This window comes from Convolutriloba macropyga, chromosome 5 (assembly GCF_964194025.1).
Source record: "Convolutriloba macropyga chromosome 5, txConMacr16.3, whole genome shotgun sequence".
NCBI lineage: Eukaryota > Metazoa > Xenacoelomorpha > Acoela > Convolutidae > Convolutriloba > Convolutriloba macropyga.
Genome location: NC_134472.1, coordinates 73,368,202 through 73,394,140, shown reverse-complemented (window position 1 = coordinate 73,394,140; position 25,939 = coordinate 73,368,202). Strand labels below are relative to the sequence as shown.

The window sequence follows — 25,939 nt, the reverse complement described above, 5'->3', positions numbered from 1 at the left end:
TTTCTCTTTTGTTTTTTTTTCTGTTTTCGTCTGTCGGTCTATTTTCTTCTTTCTTTTCCCTTTCGATTATCTCTTGCTTTTCTCTTTTGCTTTTCTATTTTTGTTTTTCCTGTCTGTCTTTTCTGTCTTTTTTTCCTTTTCGTTTGTTTTTTTTTCTCTTTGGTCTCTCTTTCTTGCATTCTCCTCTGTCTTTCGTTTCTGTCGTTCTTTTCTCCCTCCTGTTTTTTTTCTCTTTCTTTTCGCTTTTTTCTGTTTTCTTCTGTCTGTCTGTTCTCTTGTTTTTTTTTCTCTCTTTCGTTTATCTCTTGCTATTCTCTCTTGTTTTTCTCTCTCTTTTCTGTATTTCCTGTCTGCCCTTTCTGTCTTTCGTTTGTCTCTCTTTATTCTCTTTCCTCAATTTTTCTGTCTTTCTTTTCTGCCTTTCTTTTCTTTCGTTTCTTTCTTTTCTCTCTCGCTTTTCGCTCTTTCTTTTCTCTCTTGCTTTTCTTTTTCTTTTCTGTCTTTCGTCTCTTTTTTCTGTTCTTCTTCTTTGCTTTTTTTTGCTTCCGTTTTTTCTTTTCTCTCGGTATTTTCTCTCTTTCTTGTCTTCTTTTCTGTCTTTCCGTTTGTCTGTCTTTTTTTTTCTTTCGTTTCTGTCTTTTTTCTCTCTTTTATCTGTCTTTTTTCTTTGTTTCTGTTGTATCTTTCTTTTCTGTCTTTCTTTTCTCTTTCTTTTTTCTCTCCTTTTTTCTGCTTTTTTCTTTCTTTCTTCTTTCTCTTTTCTCTTTTTTTGTATTTTTCTGTATATATTTTCTCTTTTTCCGTTTTTATTTTTTCTGCATCTCTTTTCTCTCTTTCGCTCTTTTCTCTCACCCTTTCTCTTTAGTTTTTATTTTTTTCTGTATTTCCTGTCTTCTAATTTTTGTCTTTTTCTTTTCTATATTTCTTCTTTCTTTTGTGCTCTTTTTATCTGTCCTTCTTTTTCTCATTCTTTTTTCTCTTTCGTTCATCTTTAGCTACTCTTTATTTTCTCGTTTCTTTTTTCCCTTCTTTTCTTTCTTGCTTTCTTCCCTGTTGTCTTTCTTTTCTTCCTTCTTTTTCTTTCTTTTCTCCTATTCATTTTTTCTAGATATCTTCTGTCTGTCTTTTCTCTTCTATCTTTTCTCTCTTTCACTTATCTCTTGCTTTCCTGTCTTACTTCTCTTTCTTTTCAATATTTCCTGACTGCCTTTCTTTTGCCTTTGTTTTGTCTTTTTCTCCTCCGTCTTTCTTTTCTCGCTTTCTTTTCTCTTCTTTTTTCTGCCTTTCTGATTCCTTTCGCGCTCTTTTGCTCTTCTCTCTCGTTTCTCACTTCAGTTTCCCGTTCTTTCTCATTTTTCTCCCTTCACTCTCGCTGCTCTTTCTTTTTTTTCTGTCTTTCGTTGCTGTCTTTTTTTGCTATCTCGTTTTTCCTGTTCTTCTTTTCTGCCTTTTTATCGTTTCTTTCTTTTCTCTCTTGTTTTTCTCTTTCTATTCTCTCTTGGTTTTCTCTCTCGATTTTCTTTCTTCTCTGTATTTTGTTTCTTTTTACTATTCCCTTATTCTCTTCCTCTAATTTTCATTATCTCTCTTGGTTTTTCTCTCTCTCATTTCTGTTTTTCTATTTTTGTGCCTTCCTTCAGCTTTTTCTTTCTTACTTTTCTCTTCTTTATCTTTCGTTTTTTTTTCTTTTCTTTGTTTTGTTTCTTTTTCTCAATTTTTTCTGGATTTTTCTCTCTCCAATTGTAACCTGCTTTTCTCTTCTTTTTTCCCTTCTTTTCTGATTTGCTTTTCTTGCTTTCTTTTCTCTCCTGGTCTTCTTTTTTAGTTTCTGTCTTTTCTCTCTTTTCTGTCTTTTTCTCTATTTTTTCTCCTCTCTCGTTCCTTTCTTTCCTTTCTGTCTCTCTTCTCTTTCACTTCTTTCTTTCTTTTCGCTTCAATTTCTCTTTCCTTTCTGTCTATCTCTTTATTTCTTTCTTTTCTCTTCCTCTCTTTTCTCTATTGTTTTCTCTTTTTTGTTTCTTTTCTGCCTTTCTTCTCCCTTTTGTTTCTTTGTTTTTTCGTTGTGTTCTTTTTTCTATTCTTTGCCTTTCCTTCTAATCCTTCTCTCTAGTTCTTCTCTTTCGTTTTTTTCAGTTTTTCGTTCTTTTCGGTTTCCTCTCCATTTTTTTCTCTTGCTTTTCTCTTTCTGTTCGGACTATCTTCTGCCTTTTCTACTATCTTTTGTTTCTGTCTTTTTTCTCTGTATCCTTTTTTTTCTCTTCATTTTCTATCTTTCTTTTCTCTCTTTTTTTTCTTTTCTCTTGCTGTTCTCTTTTCTTCTCGTTTTCTCCTCTCAGTTTTTTCTCATCTTATTTTTCTCTCTTTCGCTTATCTCTTGCTTTTCTGTCTTGCTTTTCGCTTTTCTGTATTTCCTGTCTGTCTTTCTTTTGTCTTTGTTTTCTCTTTTTCTCTTCCGTCATTGTTTTCTCGGTTTCTTTTCTGTTCTTTTATCTGTCTTTCTCATTCTTTTTGCCCTCTTTTGTTCTTATCTCTCTTTTGTCGCTTCATTTTTTCGTTTTTTCTCATTTTTCTCTCTTTTCTCTCGCTGCTTTCATTTTTCTGTCTTTCGTTGCTGTCTTTCTTCTGCTTTCTTTTTTCCTGACCTTCATTTCTGCCTTTCCTTTCTTTCGTTTCTTGCTTTTCTATCATGCGTTCCTCTATTTCTAATCTTTCTTGCTTTTCTCTCTCGCTTTTCTTTTTTTTGTGTCTTTTGTCTCATTTTTTTGTTCTCTTTTTTCTCTTCTTCCGCTTTTTTTTATCTCTTTCTTCTTTTTTCCTCGCTCTCATTTCTGTTTTTTGCCTTCCTTCTGCTTTTTTTCTTGCTTTTCTCTTCTGTATCTTTCGTTACTTACTCTTTTCTATGTATTGTTTTTTTTTCTCAATTTTTTCTGGATCTTTCTCTCTCTAATTGTATCCTGCTTTTCTCTTCTTTTTTCCCCTTCTTTTCTGATTTGCTTTTCCTGCTTTCTTTTCTCTCCTGGTCTTCTGTTTTAGTTTCTGTCTTTTCTCTCTTTTCTGTCTTTTTCTCTATTTTTTCTCCTCTCTCGTTCCTTTCTTTCCTTTCTGTCTCTCTTCTCTTTCACTTCTTTCTTTCTTTTCGCTTCAATTTCTCTCTCCTTTCTGTCTATCTCTTTATTTCTTTCTTTTCTCTTCCTCTCTTTTCTCTATTGTTTTCTCTTTTTGTTTCTTTTCTGCCTTTCTTCTCCCTTTTGTTTCTTTGTTTTTTCGTTGTGTTCTTTTTTCTATTCTTTGCCTTTCCTTCTAATCCTTCTCTCTAGTTCTTCTCTTTCGTTTTTTTCAGTTTTTCGTTCTTTTCGGTTTCCTCTCCATTTTTTTCTCTTGCTTTTCTCTTTCTGTTCGGACTATCTTCTGCCTTTTCTACTATCTTTTGTTTCTGTCTTTTTTCTCTGTATCCTTTTTTTCTCTTCATTTTCTATCCTTCTTTTCTCTCTTTTTTTTCTTTTCTCTTGCTGTTCTCTTTTCTTCTCGTTTTCTCCTCTCAGTTTTTTCTCATCTTATTTTTCTCTCTTTCGCTTATCTCTTGCTTTTCTGTCTTGCTTTTCGCTTTTCTGTATTTCCTGTCTGTCTTTCTTTTGTCTTTGTTTTCTCTTTTTCTCTTCCGTCATTGTTTTCTCGGTTTCTTTTCTGTTCTTTTATCTGCCTTTCTCATTCTTTTTGCCCTCTTTTGTTCTTATCTCTCTTTTGTCGCTTCAGTTTTTCGTTCTTTCTCATTTTTCTCTCTTTTCTCTCGCTGCTTTCATTTTTCTGTCTTTCGTTGCCGTCTTTCTTCTGCTTTTTTTTCCTGACCTTCATTTCTGCCTTTCCTTTCTTTCGTTTCTTGCTTTTCTCTCATGCGTTCCTCTATTTCTAATCTTTCTTGCTTTTCTCTCTCGCTTTTCTTTTTTTTGTGTCTTTTGTCTCATTTTTTTTGTTCTCTTTTTTCTCTTCTTCCGCTTTTTTTTTATCTCTTTCTTCTTTTTTTCTCGCTCTCATTTCTGTTTTTTGCCTTCCTTCTGCTTTTTTTCTTGCTTTTCTCTTCTGTATCTTTCGTTACTTACTCTTTTCTATGTATTGTTTCTTTTTCGCTTTCTTTTGTCTTCTTTCTCTCCATTTTTATCCTGCTTTTCTCTTCGTTTTTTTCTCTTTTTCTGATTTCCTTTTCTCGCTTTGTTTTCTCTACCTTCTTTGAATTTTTTTAGTTTCTGTCTTCTCTCTTTTCTTTTTTTTTCTCTCCTCTCTCTCTCTCTCTTTCTTTTCTCATTCTTTTCTGTCTCTATTCTCTTTCGCGTCTTTCTTTCTTTTTGCTTTCTTTTTTCTTTCCGTTCTGTTTTTCTCTTGATATCTCTCTTTTCTCTTCTTTTCTTTTCTCTTTTGTTTCTTTTCACTTTTCTGTTCCTCTTTCTGCCTTTCTTCTCTCTTTTGTTTCTTTGTTTTTTTTCTTTTTCTTCTATTCTTGTTTTCCATTTGTTTGCTTTTCTTTCTAATCCTTCTCTCTTTTGTTCTTCTCGTTCATTTTTTTCTTCAGTTTTTCTTTCTTTTCGCTTTCCTTTTCTGTTTTTTCTTTCTCTTGCTTTTCTCTTACTGTTCTGAGTGTCTTCTGCCTTTTCTTTCTTTTCTCTTTCTTCTTTCTCCATCTTCGTTTCTGTCTCTTTTCTCTGTATCGTTTCTTATTCTCTCTCTTTTCTCTCTTTTCTCTGTGCCTTTCTTTCTTGCTTTTCTACTTTTTCCATTCTCTATTCTCTTCTTTTCTGATTTGCTTTTCTGGCTTTCTTCACTCTCTTCACATTTATTTTCCTTCGCTGCTTTTCTGTATTTTCTGTCTTTTTCTCTCTCTTTTTCTTTTCGCTTTCTTTTCTCTTTCGTTTTTGCCTATCTTTTATCTTCTTCTTTGCTCTTTCTTTGCTATTTTCTTTTCTATTTCCTTTCTCTCTTGTTTTTCTCTCTCTTGTCTTTCGTTTCTGTATTTCTTTGCTCTTCCCTCTTTTTTGTGTTTTTTTCGCTTTGTCCTTTCTGCCTTTCTTCTTTTGCTGCTTTTCTTCTCTTTTGTTTGTTTACTTTCTCCTTTTTCACCTTCTATTCTCCGTTTTTCTGTTCTTTTCGTTTTTTATCTTTCTCTCCCATTCTTTTCTTTCGTTCCTCTTTCGTTTCTTTAGTTTTTTGTTATTTTCCCTTTCCTCTTTGTTTTTTCTATATCTTTCTTTTCTCTTTCTTGCCAGCCCTTCTTCTTTGTTTTTTCTTTTTCTTTTCTGCCTTGTTTTTCACTTTATTTTTTGTCCTTCGTTTCCGTCCTTCTTTTCTCTCTTTTCTTTTTTTCTTAAAAGTTTTTCTTTTTTCTATTGCATCCTTCTTTTCTCTCTATTTCCTTCTTTTCTGCCTTTCTTTTTCTTTTGTTTCTTTCATTTCTCTCCCGCTTGTCTCTCTTTGTTATTTTCTGAATTGCTTTTCGCTTTCATTTCTCCGTTTCTCTTCGTTTTTGTATTTTCTTTTTCATTTGTCTGCTTTTTATTTTCTGTCTTTTTCTTTTCCTTTTCTCTCTTGTTTTGTTCTTTCCTTTTGGTCTTTCTTTTCTCTTTTCTTTCCTTCTTTTTATCTCTTGCTTTTCTCTTGCTTTTCTTTCTTTCTTCTCTCATTTGCTTTTCTCTTTCTTCGCTTTTCCTTTTTGTGTCTTTTGTTTCTGTCTTCTCTTTTTTTCCTCTTTCTTTTCTGCTTTTTTCTCTTCCTTACTTTTCTCTTTCGATTCATCTTTTTTCTATTCTGTTTTCTGCCTTTCTCTTTTTTGTTTCTTTTTCTCATTTTTTTCAGTCTTTTCTCTTTTTCTCCTTTGTTCTTTTTGGCCTTTCTTTCTCATTCTTCTCTTTTCTGTTCCTCTCTTTGTTTCCTCTCTTTCGTTTTTTCTTTAGTTTTTTTTTTCTCTTTCCTTTCTGTTTTTCCTTTCTCGTGCCGTTTCTTTTTCTTTTCTGCCTTTCTTCTCTTTCTTTTCTCCCTCGGTTTCCTGTCTTCCTTTTCTCTTTGGTCTCTGTCGTTTTTGTCTCACTTGTCTTTCTCTTTCTTTCGGTTTTTTCTGTTCTTTTTTTCTGCTTTTCTTCTGTTGCTTCGTTTTTCTCTTTTTCTTTTCTCTTCTTTGTCTTCTGCCTTCCTTTTTCTTTCTTTCTTCTTTCTTTCCTTTTTTTCTCTTTTTCCTGTATGATATGAACGCTCTTTAAACATGCAGCCTAACGTAGAACATGAGTTCCACTATGCCAGCATGTAGAATAGCGTTATCTGTACAAGTCCTAGCGCTCTTTAAAACTGCAAAAAAGTAAAGCAGAAAACGTTGTTGGACAAAAAATTGTTGGCACATAGGGTAATATACTCAAACCAAACACATCGGTGACGAAACATAATACCTACTGCTTTTGAATTAGGGGCATAGGTTCCAGCCCCAGGTGGTGCAAAAAAACTGATTTTTAACCTTCTATCTTCTATATATTAATTCTAACTAGCATGCTATGTCACCATGTTTAAGCTCTTAATCTTCACATGTTTTAAAGCACCTTAAACATGCCGCTTAGCGTTTTGCATGCATTTTGAGCGCTGCAAGGTGGATTCAAACCGGGGTCTGTTGAGTTCGATCAGGGTATAAAAACTTTTGCAAACCACTAGGCTAAATCCCTTGCTGTTAAGCATCTATTAATTGAAATGACAGAAAAGCTACCTATGCCATAAAAGTCAATGAATGATTAGCCGTGGATGCAAAAATAGGTCATTGACCGAAAAGTTGCCATTATCCGAAAAGCTGGCTCTGCCGAAAAGGTCAACGACCGAAAAACTGCGGATGCAAAAAGAGGTCAATGACTGAAAAGCTACCTATGCCATAAAAGTCAATGAATGATTAGCCGTGGATGCAAAAATAGGTCATTGACCGAAACGCTGCCATTATCCGAAAAGCTGGCTGTGCCGAAAAAGTCAACGACCGAAAAACTGCAGATGCAAAAATAGGTCAATGACTGAAAACCTGCTTATAGAAAATTATTCCATCGCTGAAAAATTTGACACCCAAAAACAGTCCCTGAATGACATGTGCGATGCATCACAGATATTGACCGAATAGAGATTCTTTAAGTAAAAGTCCGAAGTGAAATCGAAGTTGAAAAATAGCTTTTTCATTGATTTCGAAATATTGATTTTAATTGATAAAAAAAGATAAAGAAATTTGAATCACCTAGGTAGAACTGTAACACGGTCAAGATTTTGTGTAGCGTTTTTAAATTCTCAACAAAGATTGTTGCGATTTCTTTATTTTTGTATTTCTTTTCTCTTTCGCTCTTTTTTATCCCCCCTCTCTTTTGTCTTTGTTTTCTCTTTTTCTCTTCCGTCATTGTTTTCTCGGTTTCTTTTCTGTTCTTTTATCTGCCTTTCTCATTCTTTTTGCCCTCTTTTGTTCTTATCTCTCTTTTGTCGCTTCAGTTTTTCGTTCTTTCTCATTTTTCTCTCTTCTCTCTCGCTGCTTTCTTTTTTTCTGTCTTTCGTTGCTGTCTTTCTTCTGCTTTCTCTTTTCCTGACCTTCATTTCTGCCTTTCCGCCTTTCCTTTCTTTCGTTTCTTTCTTTTCTCTCATGCGTTCCTCTATTTCTAATCTTTCTTGCTTTTCTCTCTTGCTTTTCTCTCTCGCTTTTCTTTTTTTTGTGTCTTTTGTCTCATTTTTTTGTTCTCTTTTTTCTCTTTTTCCGCTTTTTTTTTATCTCTTTCTTCTTTTTTTTCTCGCTTTTCTCTTTTTCTCCTTTGTTCTTTTTGGCCTTTCTTTCTCATTCTTCTCTTTTCTGTTCCTCTCTTTGTTTCCTCTCTTTCGTTTTTTCTTTAGTTTTTTTTTCTCTTTCCTTTCTGTTTTTCCTTTCTCGTGCCGTTTCTTTTTCTTTTCTGCCTTTCTTCTCTTTCTTTTCTCCCTCGGTTTCCTGTCTTCCTTTTCTCTTTGGTCTCTGTCGTTTTTGTCTCACTTGTCTTTCTCTTTCTTTCGGTTTTTTCTGTTCTTTTTTTCTGCTTTTCTTCTGTTGCTTCGTTTTTCTCTTTTTCTTTTCTCTTCTTTGTCTTCTGCCTTCCTTTTTCTTTCTTTCTTCTTTCTTTCCTTTTTTTCTCTTTTTCCTGTATCGTTTCTTTTTTGTTTTTCCTCTCTTTTTTCTCTCCTTTTTCTCTTGTTTGTTTATCTTTTTCCTGTTCTCTTTTTCTGTGTTCGCTTTTTCTCTTTTCTCTGTCTTTTCTCTTTCGTTTCTATCTTTTCTCTTTTCTTTTTCACAGGTTTAGCTCCATATCATCGCATGATATGAACGCTCTTTAAACATGCAGCCTAACGTAGAACATGAGTTCCACTATGCCAGCATGTAGAATAGCGTTATCTGTACAAGTCCTAGCGCTCTTTAAAACTGCAAAAAAGTAAAGCAGAAAACGTTGTTGGACAAAAAATTGTTGGCACATAGGGTAATATACTCAAACCAAACACATCGGTGACGAAACATAATACCTACTGCTTTTGAATTAGGGGCATAGGTTCCAGCCCCAGGTGGTGCAAAAAAACTGATTTTTAACCTTCTATCTTCTATATATTAATTCTAACTAGCAAGCTATGTCACCATGTTTAAGCTCTTAATCTTCACATGTTTTAAAGCACCTTAAACATGCCGCCTAGCGTTTTGCATGCATTTTGAGCGCTGCAAGGTGGATTCAAACCGGGGTCTGTTGAGTTCGATCAGGGTATAAAAACTTTTGCAAACCACTAGGCTAAATCCCTTGCTGTTAAGCATCTATTAATTGAAATGACAGAAAAGCTACCTATGCCATAAAAGTCAATGAATGATTAGCCGTGGATGCAAAAATAGGTCATTGACCGAAAAGTTGCCATTATCCGAAAAGCTGGCTCTGCCGAAAAGGTCAACGACCGAAAAACTGCGGATGCAAAAAGAGGTCAATGACTGAAAAGCTACCTATGCCATAAAAGTCAATGAATGATTAGCCGTGGATGCAAAAATAGGTCATTGACCGAAACGCTGCCATTATCCGAAAAACTGGCTGTGCCGAAAAAGTCAACGACCGAAAAACTGCAGATGCAAAAATAGGTCAATGACTGAAAACCTGCTTATAGAAAATTATTCCATCGCTGAAAAATTTGACATCCAAAAACAGTCCCTGAATGACATGTGCGATGCATCACAGATATTGACCGAATAGAGATTCTTTAAGTAAAAGTCCGAAGTGAAATCGAAGTTGAAAAATAGCTTTTTCATTGATTTCGAAATATTGATTTTAATTGATAAAAAAAGATAAAGAAATTTGAATCACCTAGGTAGAACTGTAACACGGTCAAGATTTTGTGTAGCGTTTTTAAATTCTCAACAAAGATTGTTGCGATTTCTTTATTTTTGTATTTCTTTTCTCTTTCGCTCTTTTTTATCCCCCCTCTCTTTTGTCTTTGTTTTCTCTTTTTCTCTTCCGTCATTGTTTTCTCGGTTTCTTTTCTGTTCTTTTATCTGCCTTTCTCATTCTTTTTGCCCTCTTTTGTTCTTATCTCTCTTTTGTCGCTTCAGTTTTTCGTTCTTTCTCATTTTTCTCTCTTCTCTCTCGCTGCTTTCTTTTTTTCTGTCTTTCGTTGCTGTCTTTCTTCTGCTTTCTCTTTTCCTGACCTTCATTTCTGCCTTTCCGCCTTTCCTTTCTTTCGTTTCTTTCTTTTCTCTCATGCGTTCCTCTATTTCTAATCTTTCTTGCTTTTCTCTCTTGCTTTTCTCTCTCGCTTTTCTTTTTTTTGTGTCTTTTGTCTCATTTTTTTGTTCTCTTTTTTCTCTTTTTCCGCTTTTTTTTATCTCTTTCTTCTTTTTTTTCTCGCTTTCATTTCTGTTTTTTGCCTTTCTTCTGCTTTTTTCTGGCTTTTCTCTTCTTTATCTTTCGTTACTTACTCTTTTCTATGTATTGTTTCTTTTTCGCTTTCTTTTGTCTTCTTTCTCTCCATTTTTATCCTGCTTTTCTCTTCGTTTTTTTCTCTTTTTCTGATTTCCTTTTCTCGCTTTGTTTTCTCTACCTTCTTTGAATTTTTTTAGTTTCTGTCTTCTCTCTTTTCTTTTTTTTCTCTCTTCTCTCTCTCTCTCTCTCTTTCTTTTCTCATTCTTTTCTGTCTCTATTCTTTTTCGCGTCTTTCTTTCTTTTTGCTTTCTTTTCTCTTTCCTTTCTGTTTTTCTCTTGATATCTCTCTTTTCTCTTCTTTTCTTTTCTCTTTTATTTCTTTTCATTTTTCTGTTCCTCTTTCTGCCTTTCTTCTCTCTTTTGTTTCTTTGTTTTTTTTCTTTTTCTTCTATTCTTGTTTTCCATTTGTTTGCCTTTCTTTCTAATCCTTCTCTCTTTTGTTCTTCTCGTTCATTTTTTTCTTCAGTTTTTCTTTCTTTTCGCTTTCCTTTCCGTTTTTTTCTTTCTCTTGCTTTTCTCTTACTGTTCTGAGTGTCTTCTGCCTTTTCTTTCTTTTCTCTTTCTTCTTTCTCCATCATCGTTTCTGTCTCTTTTCTCTGTATCGTTTCTTATTCTCTCTCTTTTCTGTCTTTTCTCTGTGCCTTTCTTTCTTGCTTTTCTATTTTTCCATTCTCTATTCTCTTCTTTTCTGATTTGCTTTTCTGGCTTTCTTCACTCTCTTCATATTTATTTTCCTTCGCTGCTTTTCTGTATTTTCTGTCTTTTTCTCTCTCTTTTTTTTCGCTTTCTTTTCTCTTTCGTTTTTGCCTATCTTTTATGTTCTTCTTTGCTCTTTCTTTGCTATTTTCTTTTCTATTTCCTTTCTCTCTTGGTTTTCTCTCTCTTGTCTTTCGTTTCTGTATTTCTTTGCTCTTCCCTCTTTTTTGTGTTTTTTTCGCTTTGTCCTTTCTGCCTTTCTTCTTTTGCTGCTTTTCTTCTCTTTTGTTTGTTTACTTTCTCCTTTTTTCACCTTCTGTTCTCCGTTTTTCTGTTCTTTCCGTTTTTTATCTTTCTCTCCCATTCTTTTCTTTCGTTCCTCTTTCGTTTCTTTAGTTTTTTGTTATTTTCTCTTTCCTCTCTGTTTTTTCTATATCTTTCTTTTCTCTTTCTTGCCAGCCCTTCTTCTTTGTTTTTTCTTTTCTTTTCTGCCTTGTTTTTCACTTTATTTTTTTGTCCTTCGTTTCCGTCCTTCTTTTCTCTCTTTTTTTCTTTTTTTCTTAAAAGTTTTTCTTTTTTCTATTGCATCCTTCTTTTCTCTCTATTTCCTTCTTTTCTGCCTGTCTTTTTCTTTTGTTTCTTTCATTTCTCTCCCGCTTGTCTCTCTTTGTTTTTTTCTGAATTGTTTTTCGCTTTCATTTCTCCGTTTCTCTTCGTTTTTGTATTTTCTTTTTCATTTGTCTGCTTTTTATTTTTTGTCTTTTTCTTTTCCTTTTCTCTCTTGTTTTGTTCTTTCCTTTTGGTCTTTCTTTTCTCTTTTCTTTCCTTCTTTTTATCTCTTGCTTTTCTCTTGCTTTTCTTTCTTTCTCCTCTCATTTGCTTTTCTCTTTCTTCGCTTTTCTCTGTTGTGTCTTTTGTTTCTGTCTTCTCTTTTTTTCCTCTTTCTTTTCTGCTTTTTTCTCTTCCTTACTTTTCTCTTTCGATTCATCTTTTTTCTATTCTGTTTTCTGCCTTTCTCTTTTTTGTTTCTTTTTCTCATTTTTTTTCAGTCTTTTCTCTTTTTCTCCTTTGTTCTTTTTGGCCTTTCTTTCTCATTCTTCTCTTTTCTGTTCCTCTCTTTGTTTACTCTCTTTCGTTTTTTCTTTAGTTTTTTTTTCTCTTTCCTTTCTGTTTTTCCTTTCTCGTGCCGTTTCTTTTTCTTTTCTGCCTTTCTTCTCTTTCTTTTCTCCCTCGGTTTCCTGTCTTCCTTTTCTCTTTGGTCTCTGTCGTTTTTGTCTCACTTGTCTTTCTCTTTCTTTCGGTTTTATCTGTTCTTTTTTTCTGCTTTTCTTCTGTTGCTTCGTTTTTCTCTTTTTCTTTTCTCTTCTTTGTCTTCTGCCTTCCTTTTTCTTTCTTTCTTCTTTCTTTCCTTTTTTTCTCTTTTTCCTGTATCGTTTCTTTTTTGTTTTTCCTCTCTTTTTTCTCTCCTTTTTCTCTTGTTTGTTTATCTTTTTCCTGTTCTCTTTTTCTGTGTTCGCTTTTTCTCTTTTCTCTGTCTTTTCTCTTTCGTTTCTATCTTTTCTCTTTTCTTTTTCACAGGTTTAGCTCCATATCATCGCATGATATGAACGCTCTTTAAACATGCAGCCTAACGTAGAACATGAGTTCCACTATGCCACCATGTAGAATAGCGTTATCTGTACAAGTCCTAGCGCTCTTTAAAACTGCAAAAAAGTAAAGCAGAAACCGTTGTTGGACAAAAAATTGTTGGCACATAGGGTAATATACTCAAACCAAACACATCGGTGACGAAACATAATACCTACTGCTTTTGAATGAGGGCATAGGTTCCAGCCCCAGGTGGTGCAAAAAAACTGATTTTTAACCTTCTACCTTCTATATATTAATTCTAACTAGCAAGCTATGTCACCATGTTTAAGCTCTTAATCTTCACATGTTTTAAAGCACCTTAAACATGCCGCCTAGCGTTTTGCATGCATTTTGAGCGCTGCAAGGTGGATTCAAACCGGGGTCTGTTGAGTTCGATCAGGGTATAAAAACTTTTGCAAACCACTAGGCTAAATCCCTTGCTGTTAAGCATCTATTAATTCAACGTCCACAAAGAGCTACTGAGCACTATGCGCCAAATCGTTTTGCATGCATGCTTGCCATTGACAGAATACTCTTTCATGGAAATGCTACCTATGCCGTAAATGTCAATGACTGCTTAGCTGTGGATGCAAAAATAAGTCATTGACCGAAAAGTTGCCATTATCCGAAAAGCTGGCTCTGCCGAAAAGGTCAACGACCGAAAAACTGCGGATGCAAAAAGAGGTCAATGACTGAAAAGCTACCTATGCCATAAAAGTCAATGAATGATTAGCCGTGGATGCAAAAATAGGTCATTGACCGAAAAGCTGCCATTATCCGAAAAGCTGGCTGTGCCGAAAAAGTCAACGACCGAAAAACTGCAGATGCAAAAATAGGTCAATGACTGAAAACCTGCTTATAAAAAATTATTCCATCGCTGAAAAATTTGACACCCAAAAACAGTCCCTGAATGACATGTGCGATGCATCACAGATATTGACAGAATAGAGATTCTTTAAGTAAAAGTCCGAAGTGAAATCGAAGTTGAAAAATAGCTTTTTCATTGATTTCGAAATATTGATTTTAATTGATAAAAAAGATAAAGAAATTTGAATCACATAGGTAGAACTGTAACACGGTCAAGATTTTGTGTAGCGTTTTTAAATTCTCAACAAAGATTGTTGCGATTTCTTTATTTTTGTATTTCTTTTCTCTTTCGCTCTTTTTTCTCCCCCCTCTCTTTCATTTTCTTTTCTTTCTTTTCTGCATTCCTTTTCTGTCTTTTCTCTATTTTGTATTTTTCTGTATCTTTTTTTTCTTTATTTATCTCTCTTTGTTTTCTGTTCTTTTTATCCGTCTTTCTTTTTCTCATTCTTTTTCTTTTTCGCTTGTCTTCAGTTTCTCTTCCGCTTGTCTTTAGTTTCTCGTATCCTTTTTTTCTTTCTGATCTTCCCTATTGTTTTTCCCTTTCTTTCCAGTCGTTCTTTTCGCTGCTGGTTTTTTTCTGTCTTTCTTTTCTCTCTCGTTTTCCCTCTTTTTTCTGTTTTTCCTTTCTGTCTTTTTCTCTCTTGTTTCTTTCTGTTCTCTTTCTATTCGATTGTTTTTGTTGTTTTCTTCTGTCTGTCTATTCTCTTGTTTCTTTTCTCTTGCAATTATCTCTTGCTTTTCATTCTCTTTTCTGTGTTTCCTGTCTGTCTTTTTTGTCTTTCTTTTCTCTTCTGTTTTTTTCTCTTCCTTCTTTTCTCGCTTTCGTTTCTCTTGTTTTTTTCTTTTCTGTATTTCCTGTCTGCCTTTCTGTCTTTTCATTTGTCTTTGTCTTTTCTCTCTTTCTTTTCTGTCTTTTTTCTCTTTTTCAGTCTTTTTTCTCTTTCTTTTGTCTGTTTCTTCTCTGTTTTTCTTTTTCCCATTCTTTGTTTCTCTTTTTCCTCTTCCGCTTCTCTTTAGTTGCTCGCATAATTTTTCCGTTCCGTTTATCTTTTTTGCTTTTTTCTTTCCCTTCTGTCGTGCTTTTTTCTGTTGCTTTTTTCTGTCTTTCTTCTCTTGCTTTTCTCATTTGTTTTTCTTTTTCTGTATTTCCTCTTTCGCCCTTTCTTTTCTCTTTGGCTTTTCTTTCTTTCTTTTCTGAATTCCTTTTCTTTGTTTTCTCTTTTGTTTTTCTTTCTGTCTTTCTCTTCATTCTTTTTTCTCTTTGTTTCTCTTCCGCTTCTCTTTAGTTTCTCGCATCTTTTTTCCTCTCTGTTTTTTGTTTTTTTTTGCTTCTCGCTTTCTTTTCGGTTGTTCTTTTCTCTGTTGCTTTTTTGTGTCTTTTTTTCTCTTGCTTTTCTCTTTCGTTTTTCCTCTTTCGCTCTTTTTTTCTCCCCCCCCCCCCTCTTTGGCTTTTCTTTCCTTTTTTTCTGTCTTTTCGTTTGTCTGTTTCGTTTCTATCTTTCTTTTCTATTTCTCCCTCTTTCTTTTCTGTTCTTTTTATCTGTCTTTCTTTTTCGAAATATTTTTTCTCTTTCTTCTTCTTCCGCTTCTCTTTAGTTTCTCGTATCTTTTTTCCTTTCTGCTTTTCTTCTCGTTTGCTTTTCTCCTTTTTTTGTAGTTTTTTTCTCTGTTTTTTTCTGTATTTCTTTTCTCTTTTGCTTTTCTCTCTCTTTTCTGTCTTTTTCTCCATTCCGTTTCTTTCTTTTCTCTACTCTTTTTTTTGTCTTTTCGTCGGTCTGTCTATTCCCTTTTTTCTCTTTCGATGATCTTTTGCTTTTCTCTATTACTTTTTTTCTCTTTTCTGTTTTTCCTGTCTGTCTTTTTTGTCTTTCTTTTCCTTTTTGTTTGTTTTTTTCTCTTCCGTCTTTCTTTTCTCGCATTTTTTTCTGTCATGCGTTTCCGTCTTTGTTTTCTCCCTTCTGTTTCTTTCTTTTCCCTTTCTAATTGCCTTTTTCTGTTTTCTTCTGTCTGTCTCTTTTCTTCTCTCTGTTCTCTCTTTCGTTTATCTCTTGCTTTTCTCTCTTGCTTTTCTTTTTCTTTTCTGTACATCCTGTCTGCCTTTCCTGTCTTTCGTCCGTCTTTCTTTATTCTTTTTCCTCTTTTCTGCCTTTCTCTTCTTTCGTTCTTCTTTTCTCTGTTGCTTTTCTCTCTTGCTTTTCTCTCTTTCTTTTCTGTCTTTCTTCTCTTTTTTCAGTTCTTCTTTTTTGCTTTTTTTCTATACCGTTTTTTTCTTTTCTCTCTTTATTTTCTCTCTTTTCTCTTTTTTTCTGTCTTTTCATTTGTCTTTCTTTTCTTTCTTTCGTTTCTGTCCTTTTTCTGTTTTTGTTTTCTGTTTTTTTTCTCTTTCTGTTTTCTCTCCTTTTTTTCTGCTTTTTTCTCTTTCTTTTCTCTCTTTCGCGTTTCTCATTCTTTTGTATTTTTCTGTATATCTTTTCTATCTTTCCATTTTTTTCTGTATCTTTATCTCTTTCGCTCGTTTCTCTCCCCTTTTCTCTTTAGTTTTTATTTCTTTTCTGTATTTCTTTTTTTGTATTTTTTTGTCTTTTTCTTTTCTAAGTTTCTTTCTTTTTTTCTTTTCTGTTTTTTATCTGTCTTTCTATTTTTTCATTTCCTTTTCTCTTTCGTTCTTGTTTAGGTACTACTCTTTAGATTCTCGTTTACTTTTTTTCTTCTCTTGGTTGCTTTCTCTGTTGTCTTTCTTTTCTCTCTTCTTTTTCCTTCTTTTCTCCTTCTATTCTTTTTTCCTGTTTTTTTGTCCGTCTTTTCTAGTCTTTTTTCGTTTACCTCTTGCTTTTTTGTCTTGCTTCCCTCTCTTCACAATTTCTTTTGTCTTTTTCTCTTCCGTCTTTCCTCAATTTATTTTCACTTATTTTTCTGCCTTTCTGATTTCTTTCGCCCTCTTTTGTTCTTCTCTCTCGTTTCTCTTTTCAGTTTCTTGCTCTTTCTCATTTTTCTCCCTTTTCTTTTGCTTCTCTCTTTCTTTTCAGTATTTCGTTTCCGTCTTTCATTTTCTCTCTCTTTTTTCTGTCCTTCTTTTCTGCCTTTCATTTTCGCGTTTCTTTGTTTTCTCTCTTGCTTTTGTCTTTTTTTTCTGTCTTTCGTCTCTTTTCTGTTCTCTTTTTTCTCTTCTTCTACCTTTCTTTTATCTCTCTTGTTTTTCCTTGCTCTCTTTCCATTTTTTCTTTTTTGTGCCTTTCTTCTGCTTCTTCTTTTCCTTTTTTTCTCTTTCTTCTTTATCTTTCGTTTCTTTTTGCTTTCTCTGTTTTGTTTCTTTTTCTCTTCTTTTTCTCTTTTCCTTCTTTTCTGATTTGCTGCTTTTCTCTTCCTTTTCTCTTTTCCGTCTTTTCTGATTTGCTTCGCTCGCTTTCTTTTCTCTCCTTATCTTCTTTTTTAGTTTCCGTCTTTAATCTCTTTACAGTATGTTTCTGTTTTTTTTCCTCCTCTCTCGTTCCTTTCTCTCTTTCTTTTCTGTTTCTCTTCTTCTTCGCTTCTTTCTTTCTTTTCGCTTTCTTTTCTCTTTCCATTATGTCTATCTCTTTATCCATTATGTCTATTTCTTTTCTCGTCCTCTTTTCTCTATTGATTCCTTTCTCTTTTCTGTTTCTTTTTCTGCCTTTCTTCTATCATTTGTTTCTTTGTTTTTTTTTCTTGTGTTCTTTTTTCTATTCTTTTTTACCTTTCTTTGGTTTTTTTTTCTTGTGTTCTTTTTTCTATTCTTTTTTACCTTTCTAATCATTGTCTCTTTTGTTCTTCTCTTTCGTTTCTTCGTCAGTTTTTCGTTCTTTTCGCTTTCCTCTCCATGTTTTCTTTCTCTTGCTTTTCTCTTCCTGATCGGACTATCTTCTGCCTATTGTTCCTTTTCTGTTTCTTCTTTCTCTATCGTTCGTTTCTGTCTCTTTTCTCTGTATCGTTTCTTTTTCCAATTATTTTCTGTTTTTTATTCCGCTCTTGTTGTTTTTTTCTCTTTCTATTCTCTGTTTTCCGGTTTTCTTCTGTCTGTTTTTTCCCTCTTTCGTTTATCTCTTGATTTCTCTTTTGCTTTTTTCTCTTTTCTGTATTTCCTGTCTGTCTTTCTTTTGTCTTTGATTTGTCTTTTTCCCTTCTGTCTTACTTTTCTCGCTTTCTTTTCTGTTCTTTTTTCTGCCTATCTCATTCTTTATGCCCTCTTTTGTTCTTCTCTTTCGTTTCCCGCTTTTGTTTCTCGTTCTTTCTCACTTTTCTTTCTCTCGCTTCTCTCTTTCTTTTCTGTCGTTCGTTGCTTTCTTTCTTTTACTTTCTTTTTTCCTGTCTTTCTTTTCTACCTTTCTTTTCTTTCGTTTCTTTCTTTCCCCTCTTTCTTTTCTCTCTTGCTTTTCCCCTTTCGTTTTTCTTTCTTTTGCGTCTTTTCTCTTTTTTCTGTTCTTTTTTCTCTTCTTCTGCCTTTCTTTTATCTCTTTCCTTTTTTCTCCCTCTCATTTCTGTTTTTCTCCTTCCTTCTGCTTTTTGTGTTCTTGCTTTTCTCTTCTTTTGTTTTTTTTCTTTTCTGTCTTGTTTTTCATTCTTTTTTCTCTTTGTTTGTCTTCCGCTTCTCTTTAGTTTCTCGCATCTTTTTTCCTCTCTGTTTTTCTTTTTTTGCCTTTCGCTTTCTTTTCGGTTGTTCTTTTCTCTGTTGCTTTTTATGTCTTTTTTTCTCTTGCTTTTCTCTTTCATTTTTCCTCTTTCGCTCTTTTTTCTCTCCCCCCCCCTCTCTTTGGCTTTTCTTTCCTTCTTTTCTGTCTTTTCTTTTGTCTGTTTCCTTTCTTCTATCTTTCTTTTCTCTTTTTCCCTCTTTCTTTTCTGTTCTTTTTAGCTGTCTTTCTTTTTCGCCATCTTTTTTCTCTTTGTTCTTCTTCCGCTTCTGTTTAGTTTCTCGTATCTTTTTTCCTTTCTGCTTTTCTCCTTTTTTGTCGTTTTTTTCTCTGTTTTTTTTCTGTAATTCTTTTCTCCTTTGCTTTTCTCTTTCTTTTCTGTGTTTTTTCTCCCTTCTGTTTCTTTCTTTTCTCTACTCTTTTTTTTCTGTTTTCGTCGCTCTGTCTATTCCTTTTTTTCTCGAGTATCTTTTGCTTTTCTCTATTGCTTTTTTTCTCTTTTCTGTTTTTCTTGTCTGTCTTTTTTGTCTCTCTTTTCTTTTTCGTTTGTTTTTGTCTCTTCCGTGTTTTTTTCTCGCATTTTTTTTCTGTCTTTCGTTTCCGTCTTTGTTTTCTCTCTTCTGTTTCTTTCTTTTCCCTTTCTATTCGTTTTTTTCCGTTTTCTTCTTTCTGTCTCTTTTTTCCAGTTTTTTGTCTGTCTTTTCTAGTCTTTTTTCGTTTACTTCTTGCTTTTTTGTCTGGCTTCCCTCTCTTCACTATTTCTTTTGTATTTTTCTCTTCCGTCTTTCCTCAATTTCTTTTCTCTTTTTTTCTGCCTTTCTGATTTCTTTCGCCCTCTTTTGTTCTTCTCTCTCGTTTCTCTTTTCAGTTTCTTGCTCTTTCTCTTTTTTCTCCCTTTTCTCTTGCTTCTCTCTTTCTTTTCTGTATTTCGTTTCCGTCTTTCATTTTCTCTCTCTTTTTTCTGTACTTCTTTTCTGCCTTTCATTTTTTCGTTTCTTTTTCTTTTCTCTCTTGCTTTTGTCTTTCTTTTCTGTCTTTCGTCTCTTTTCTGTTCTCTTTTTTCTCTTCTTCTGCCTTTCTTTTATCTCTCTTGTTTTTCCTTGCTCTCTTTTCTGGTTTTCTTATTTTGTGCCTTTCTTCTGCTTCTTCTTTTCCTTTTTTCACTTTCTTCTTTATCTTTCATTTCTTTTTGTTTTCTCTGTTTTGTTTCTTTTTCTCTTCTTTTTCTCTTTTCCTTCTTTTCTGATTTGCTGCTTTTCTCTTCTTTTTCTCTTTTCCGTCTTTTCTGATTTGCTTTGCTCGCTTTCTTTTCTCTCCTTATCTTCTTTTTTAGTTTCTGTCTTTAATCTCTTTACAGTATTTTTCTGTTTTTTTTCCTCCTCTCTCGTTCCTTTCTCTCTTTCTTTTCTGCTTCTCTTCTTCTTCGCTTCTTTCTTTCTTTTCGCTTTCTTTTCTCTTTCCTTTATGCCTATCTCTTTGTCTCTTTCTTTTCTCGTCCTCTTTTCTCTATTGATTCTTTTCTCTTTTCTGTTTCTTTTTCTGCCTTTCTTCTCTCATTTGTTTCTTTGTATTTTCTTGTGTTCTTTTTTCTATTCTTTTTTACCTTTCTTTCTAATCCTTGTCTCGTTTGTTCTTCTCTTTCGTTTTTTCGTAAGTTTTTCGTTCTTTTCGCTTTTCTCTCCATGTTTTCTTTCTCTTGCTTTTCTCTTCCTGATCAGACTATCTTCTGCCTTTTCTTCCTTTTCTCTTTCTTCTTTCTCTATCTTTCGTTTCTGTCTCTTTTCTATGTACCGTTTCTTTTTCCCATTATTTTCTGTTTTTTATTTCGCTCTTGTTGTTTTTTTCTCTTTCTATTCTCCGTTTTCCCGTTTTCTGTCTGTCTTCTCATCTATCTTTTCTCTCTTTCGTTTATCTCTTGATTTCTCTTTTGCTTTTTCTCTTTTCTGTGTTTCCTCTCTGTCTTTCTTTTGCCTTTGATTTGTCTTTTTCCCTTCTGTCTTACATTTCTCGCTTTCTATTCTGTTCTTTTTTTGCCCATCTCATTCTTTTTGCCCTCTTTTGTTCTTCTCTTTCGTTTCTCGCTTTTGTTTCTCGTTCTTTCTCATTTTTTTCTCTCTTGCTTCTCTCTTTCTTTTACTTTCTTATTTCCTGTCTTTCTTTTCTAACTTTCTTTTCTTTCGTTTCTTTCTTTTACCTCTTTCTTTTCTCTCTTGCTTTTCCCATTTCGCTTTTCTTTCTTTTGCGTCTTTTCTCTTTTTTCTGTTCTTTTTTCTCTTCTTCTGCCTTTCTTTTATGTCTTTCTTTTTCTCCCTCTCATTTCTGTTTTTCTCCTTCCTTCTGCTTTTTGTTTTCTTGCTTTTCTCTTCTTTCTCTATCTTTTCGTTTCTTTTTCTTTTCTTTATTGTTTCTTTTTCTCTTTCTTTTCTGTCCTTTTTCTCTCCCTTTGTATCCTGCCTTTCTCTTCGTTTTCTTTTCTCCTTTTCTGAATTGCTTTTCTCGCTTTTTTTCTACTTATCTTCATTGTATTTTCTTGTACGTTTCTCTCTTCGCTCTTTTTTTGTTTTTTTTCTGTTTTTTTCCTCTCCTCTCTCCCTCTCATTCCTTTCTCTTTCTTTTTTGTCTCTCTTCTCTTTCGCTGCTTCCTTTCTTTCTGCTTTCTTTTCTCTTTGCTTTCTGTCTTTCTCTTGATCTCTCTTTTCTCTTCTTTTTTCTCTTTTGTTTTCTCTTTTCTGTTCTTCTTCTGCCTTTCTTCTCTCTTTTGTTTCTGTGTTTTTTTCTTATTCTGTTCTTTTTTCTATTTTTGTGCCTTTCTTTCTGATCCTGCTCTTTTTTTCTTCTCTTTCGTTTTTTTCTTCATTTTTTTTGTTGTTTTCGCTTTCCTTTCCGTTTTTCTCTCTCTTGCTTTTCTTTTTCTGTTCTGAGTTTCTTCTGCCTTTTCTTTCTTTTCTCTTTTTCTCTTTCTTTCTTTCTTATCGTTTCTTTTTCTCTTTCTTTTCTGTCTTCTCTCTCTCTCTCTCTCTCTCTGGCTTTCTCTCGTGCTTTTCTCTCTTTCCTCTCTTTTCTTTATTGTTTTTCTTAGTTTTCTGTCTTTTGTGTCTTTTTCTTTGCTCTCTCTCTCGTTCGTTTCTCTTTCTTTTCTGTCTCTCTTCTCATTTGCTTCTTTCTTTCTCTTCGCGTTCTTTTCTCTGTTTCTCTTTCCTTTCTGGCTTTGTCTTTATCTTTCTTTTTGTTTTTTTCTCTTTTCTGTTCTTTTTCTGCCCTCCTTCTCTCTTTTGTTTCTCTGTTTTTTTCCATTTTATATTTTTTTGCCTTCCTTTCTAGTCCTTCTCTCCTTTGTTCTTCTTTCTTTTTTTCAGTTTTTCGTTCTTTTCGTTTTCTTTACCGTTTTTTCTTTCTCTTGCTTTTCTCTTTCTGTTCTGAGTTTCTTCTGCCTTTTCTTTCTTTTCGCTTTCTTCTTTCTCTATCTTTCGTTTCAGTCTTTTCTCTGTGTCGTTTCTTTTTCTCTTTCTTTTCTGTCTGTTCTCTGTGCTTTTCTCTCTTGCTTTTTTCTTTCTTCTTTCTCTTTTCTCTTCATTTCTCATTTGCTTTTCTTGCTTTCTTTACTATCTTTATCTTTATTCTTTCGTTTCGCTGCCTTTCTATATTTTCTGTCTTTTTCTCTCCTTTTCGCTTTCTATTCTCTCTCGTTTTCGGCTATCTTTTTATCTTGTTCTTTGCTCTTTCTTTACTGTCTTTCTTTTCTATTGGTTTTCTCTCTCTTGTCTTTCGTTTCTGTATTTCTTTGCTCTTCCCTCTTTATTTTGTGTTCTTCTTTTGGCTTTTTTTCTTTTTCTTTTTCTGCCTTTCTTCACTCTCTTCATGTTTATTTTCCTTCGCTGCTTTTCTGTATTTTCTGTCTTTTTCTCTCTTTTTTATCGCTTTCTTTTCTCTTTCGTTTTTGCCTATCTTTTATCTTCTTCTTTGCTCTTTCTTTGCTATTTTCTTTTCTATTTCCTTTCTCTCTTGGTTTTCTCTCTCTTGTCTTTCGTTTCTATATTTCTTTGCTCTTCACTCTTTTTTGTGTTTTTTTTCGCCTTGTCCTTTCTGCAATTCTTCTTTCACCTTCTATTCTCCGTTTTTATGTTCTTTTCGTTTTTTTTACCTTTCTCTCCCATTCTTCTCTTTCGTTCCAATATTAGGTTTTTTCTTTAGTTCTTTGTTTTTTCTTTTTCCTTGCTGTTTTTTCTTTAACTCCTGCTTTCTGTTTCGTGTCAGCCCTTTTTCTTCGTTTTCTCTCTTTCTTTTCTGTCTTGCCTTTCACTTCTGTCCTTCGTTTCCGTCAATCTTTTCTCTTTTTTTCTTTTTTGTTCTTTTAAGCCTTTTTTTTCTATTGTTTCCTTCTTTGCTGTCTATCTCCTTCTTTTCTGCCATTCTTTATCTTTTCTTTCTTTCATTTCTCTCCTGCTTTTCTCTTTTCTTTTCTTTTCTGAATTGCTTTTCGCTTTCATTTCTCAGTTTGTCTTCATTTTTGTCTTTTCCTTTTCATTATCTGCCTTTTCTTTTCTGTCTTTTTTTCTTTGCTTTTCTTTCTTGTTTTTTTCTTTTTCCTTTTGGTCTTTCTTTTCAGTCTCTTTTGTTTTTCTCCTTCCCTTCGCTTTCTTTTCTCTTTTCCTTCCTTCTTTTTCTCTCTTGCTTTTCTTTCCTTTCTGTCTTTCTTCTCTCATTTGCCTTTCTCTTTCTTCGGTTTTCTCTTTTTGTCTTTTGTTTAGTTTCTCTCTTCTCTTTTTTCCCCTCTCTCTTTTCTGCTCTTTTCTCTTCTTACTTTTTTGTTTCGTTTTTTCCCCTTTTTTCTATTCTTTTTTCTGCCTTTCTCTTTTTTGTATATTTTTCTCATTTTTTTTCATTCTTTTCTCTTTTTCTCCTTTGTTATTTTTTTGCCTTTCTCATTCTTCTCTCTTTTGTTCCTCTCGTTGGTTCCTCTCTTTTGTTTTTTCTTTAGCTTTTGTTATTTTATCTTTCCTTTCTGTTTTTCCTTTTTCTTGCGTTTCTTTTTCTTTTCTGCCTTTCTTCTCTTTCTTTTCTCCCTCTGTTTTCTTTCTTCCTTTTCTCTCTTTTCCCTCTATCATTTTGGTCGCTCTTGTTTCTCTCTTTCTTTCCTCTTTTTTCTGTTCTTCTTTTCTGCTTTTCTTTTTTATGTTGTTTTTTTCTCTTTTTTTCTCTTAATTTTCTTCTATTCTTGTTTTCCATTTGTTTGCCTTTCTTTCTAATCCTTCTCTCTTTTGTTCTTCTCGTTCATTTTTTTCTTCAGTTTTTCTTTCTTTTCGCTTTCCTTTCCGTTTTTTTCTTTCTCTTGCTTTTCTCTTACTGTTCTGAGTGTCTTCTGCCTTTTCTTTCTTTTCTCTTTCTTCTTTCTCCATCATCGTTTCTGTCTCTTTTCTCTGTATCGTTTCTTATTCTCTCTCTTTTCTGTCTTTTCTCTGTGCCTTTCTTTCTTGCTTTTCTATTTTTCCATTCTCTATTCTCTTCTTTTCTGATTTGCTTTTCTGGCTTTCTTCACTCTCTTCATATTTATTTTCCTTCGCTGCTTTTCTGTATTTTCTGTCTTTTTCTCTCTCTTTTTTTTCGCTTTCTTTTCTCTTTCGTTTTTGCCTATCTTTTATGTTCTTCTTTGCTCTTTCTTTGCTATTTTCTTTTCTATTTCCTTTCTCTCTTGGTTTTCTCTCTCTTGTCTTTCGTTTCTGTATTTCTTTGCTCTTCCCTCTTTTTTGTGTTTTTTTCGCTTTGTCCTTTCTGCCTTTCTTCTTTTGCTGCTTTTCTTCTCTTTTGTTTGTTTACTTTCTCCTTTTTTCACCTTCTGTTCTCCGTTTTTCTGTTCTTTCCGTTTTTTATCTTTCTCTCCCATTCTTTTCTTTCGTTCCTCTTTCGTTTCTTTAGTTTTTTGTTATTTTCTCTTTCCTCTCTGTTTTTTCTATATCTTTCTTTTCTCTTTCTTGCCAGCCCTTCTTCTTTGTTTTTTCTTTTCTTTTCTGCCTTGTTTTTCACTTTATTTTTTTGTCCTTCGTTTCCGTCCTTCTTTTCTCTCTTTTTTTCTTTTTTTCTTAAAAGTTTTTCTTTTTTCTATTGCATCCTTCTTTTCTCTCTATTTCCTTCTTTTCTGCCTTTCTTTTTCTTTTGTTTCTTTCATTTCTCTCCCGCTTGTCTCTCTTTGTTTTTTTCTGAATTGTTTTTCGCTTTCATTTCTCCGTTTCTCTTCGTTTTTGTATTTTCTTTTTCATTTGTCTGCTTTTTATTTTTTGTCTTTTTCTTTTCCTTTTCTCTCTTGTTTTGTTCTTTCCTTTTGGTCTTTCTTTTCTCTTTTCCTTCCTTCTTTTTCTCTCTTGCTTTTCTTTCCTTTCTGTCTTTCTTCTCTCATTTGCCTTTCTCTTTCTTCGGTTTTCTCTTTTTGTCTTTTGTTTAGTTTCTCTCTTCTCTTTTTTCCCCTCTCTCTTTTCTGCTCTTTTCTCTTCTTACTTTTTTGTTTCGTTTTTTCCCCTTTTTTCTATTCTTTTTTCTGCCTTTCTCTTTTTTGTATATTTTTCTCATTTTTTTTCATTCTTTTCTCTTTTTCTCCTTTGTTATTTTTTTGCCTTTCTCATTCTTCTCTCTTTTGTTCCTCTCGTTGGTTCCTCTCTTTTGTTTTTTCTTTAGCTTTTGTTATTTTATCTTTCCTTTCTGTTTTTCCTTTTTCTTGCGTTTCTTTTTCTTTTCTGCCTTTCTTCTCTTTCTTTTCTCCCTCTGTTTTCTTTCTTCCTTTTCTCTCTTTTCCCTCTATCATTTTGGTCTCTCTTGTTTCTCTCTTTCTTTCCTCTTTTTTCTGTTCTTCTTTTCTGCTTTTCTTTTTTATGTTGTTTTTTTCTCTTTTTTTCTCTTAATTTTCTTCTGCCTTCCTTTTTCTTTCTTTCTTCTTGCTTTGGTTTCTTTCTCTTTTTTCTGTAACGTTTCTTTTCTGGTTTTTTCCTGTCTTTTTCTTTCCTGTTTTCTCTTTCTTCTCTCTTCTTTTCATTGCTTTTCTTTTCTTTTTTTGCTTTTCTCTGTGTCTTTTCTCTTTTTTGTTTTTCTATCTCTTTTCCCTCTTTTTTCCTGTTCTTTTTCTGCATTCCTTTTTGTCTGTCTTCTCTCCTTTTCTCTATTTTCTCTTTTGCTTTTCTCTTTTTTTGATTTTCTTTTCTTTCATTTCTCTCTTTCGTTTCTCGAGTTCATTTCTCTTTTTCTTTTCTGTCTTGGTTTTTTTTTCGTTTCTTTTTCTCTTCCCACTTTTATTTGTCTTTTTTGTTTTTCGTTACTCTGTCTTTTCTCTTCTGTTCTGCTTTTTTTCTTTTTTCTCTCCTTTAATGTTTTTGGTTTATCTATTTCTTGTTCTTTTTTCTGCGTTCGGTTTCTCTTTTTCCCCTGTCCTTTCTCTTCTCATGTTTAAGCTCCATATCATTGCATGTTATAAACGCTCCTTAAACATGCAGCCTAACATAGAACTTGAGTTACACTATGCCACCATGTAGAAGATCAGTATCTGTACAAGTCTTAGCGCTCCTTAAATATGCAAAATGGTAAAGCAGAAAACGTGGTTGACAAAAAATTTTTGGCAGATAACGTAATATACTCAAACCAAACACATCGAAGACGAAACGTAATACCTATTGCTTTTGAACGAGGGTCATAGGTTCCAGCCCCAGGTGCTGCAAAAAAATCTGAGTTTTTAACCTTGTAGCTTTTCTTTTAAAAAAATGATTTTTTTGTGCTGCTTTTGCGGGCCTGCCAATTTCTTTTAAATGATTTTCTTGTTATGTTTTTGCGGGCCTGCTAGTAATCATTAAACATTGAATTTTAGATCAAGCTAAACCAAGATTATTCAATTTTGGGGATCACACAGGGTGTCATTTACTCCCGAAGACTTCAAAAAAAGTTTCAGCAGTGTTGATAAATAATGTTAGATAATTTACAGTTTTCGAGCGTTGATTTTACATAATTGTGCTTCAAATTCGTTCGAAAAAGTTTCAATCCAGGACTGACTTATACCACTTTTAGATTTTATTAGTTGCACATTTTTCAACTACAATCGGCAAATTGAAAGTTTGTTCATTGATTGATCAAATTAATTGATCTTGACACGTTGTTAGCAATTAT

The 25,939-nt window shown here is 33.3% G+C and overlaps 2 protein-coding genes and 1 pseudogene across 2 annotated transcripts; all 3 read right to left on the bottom strand.

The window, feature by feature from the left end:
* Positions 1-3,029: 3,029 nt before the first annotated feature.
* On the bottom strand, positions 3,030-9,894 carry LOC142340497 (uncharacterized; annotated as a pseudogene).
* Positions 9,895-12,715: 2,821 nt separating this feature from the next.
* On the bottom strand, positions 12,716-17,648 carry LOC142340496 (uncharacterized). The gene is made up of 3 exons (XM_075391071.1): positions 17,541-17,648; positions 16,700-16,804; positions 12,716-12,727 (listed from the first exon to the last, which is right to left on the bottom strand). Exons 1-3 carry the CDS (start codon positions 17,646-17,648, stop codon positions 12,716-12,718), a joined length of 225 nt encoding a protein of 74 aa, XP_075247186.1.
* A 1,380-nt stretch (positions 17,649-19,028) lies between these two features.
* LOC142340495 (uncharacterized) lies at positions 19,029-23,199 on the bottom strand (the record flags this gene model as incomplete). Its single annotated transcript, XM_075391070.1, has 5 exons — positions 23,134-23,199; positions 22,489-22,593; positions 20,660-20,728; positions 19,883-19,932; positions 19,029-19,140 (listed from the first exon to the last, which is right to left on the bottom strand). Coding segments are annotated over exons 1-5 (402 nt in total), but the record flags the coding sequence as incomplete, so codon positions are not given.
* Positions 23,200-25,939: the final 2,740 nt, after the last annotated feature.

Coding starts and splice junctions, on each gene's coding strand:
- LOC142340496 (XM_075391071.1), bottom strand. CDS start 17,648: ATGAGAGGGAGAAAAAAGGAAAGAGATAAAAGAAAGGCAGAAGAAGAG. Junction 16,805..17,540: donor AAAACGAAAGGGGAAAAGCA/AGAGAGAAAAGA, acceptor TAGAAGAAAGGC/AGAAAAAGAAACAGAAAAGA.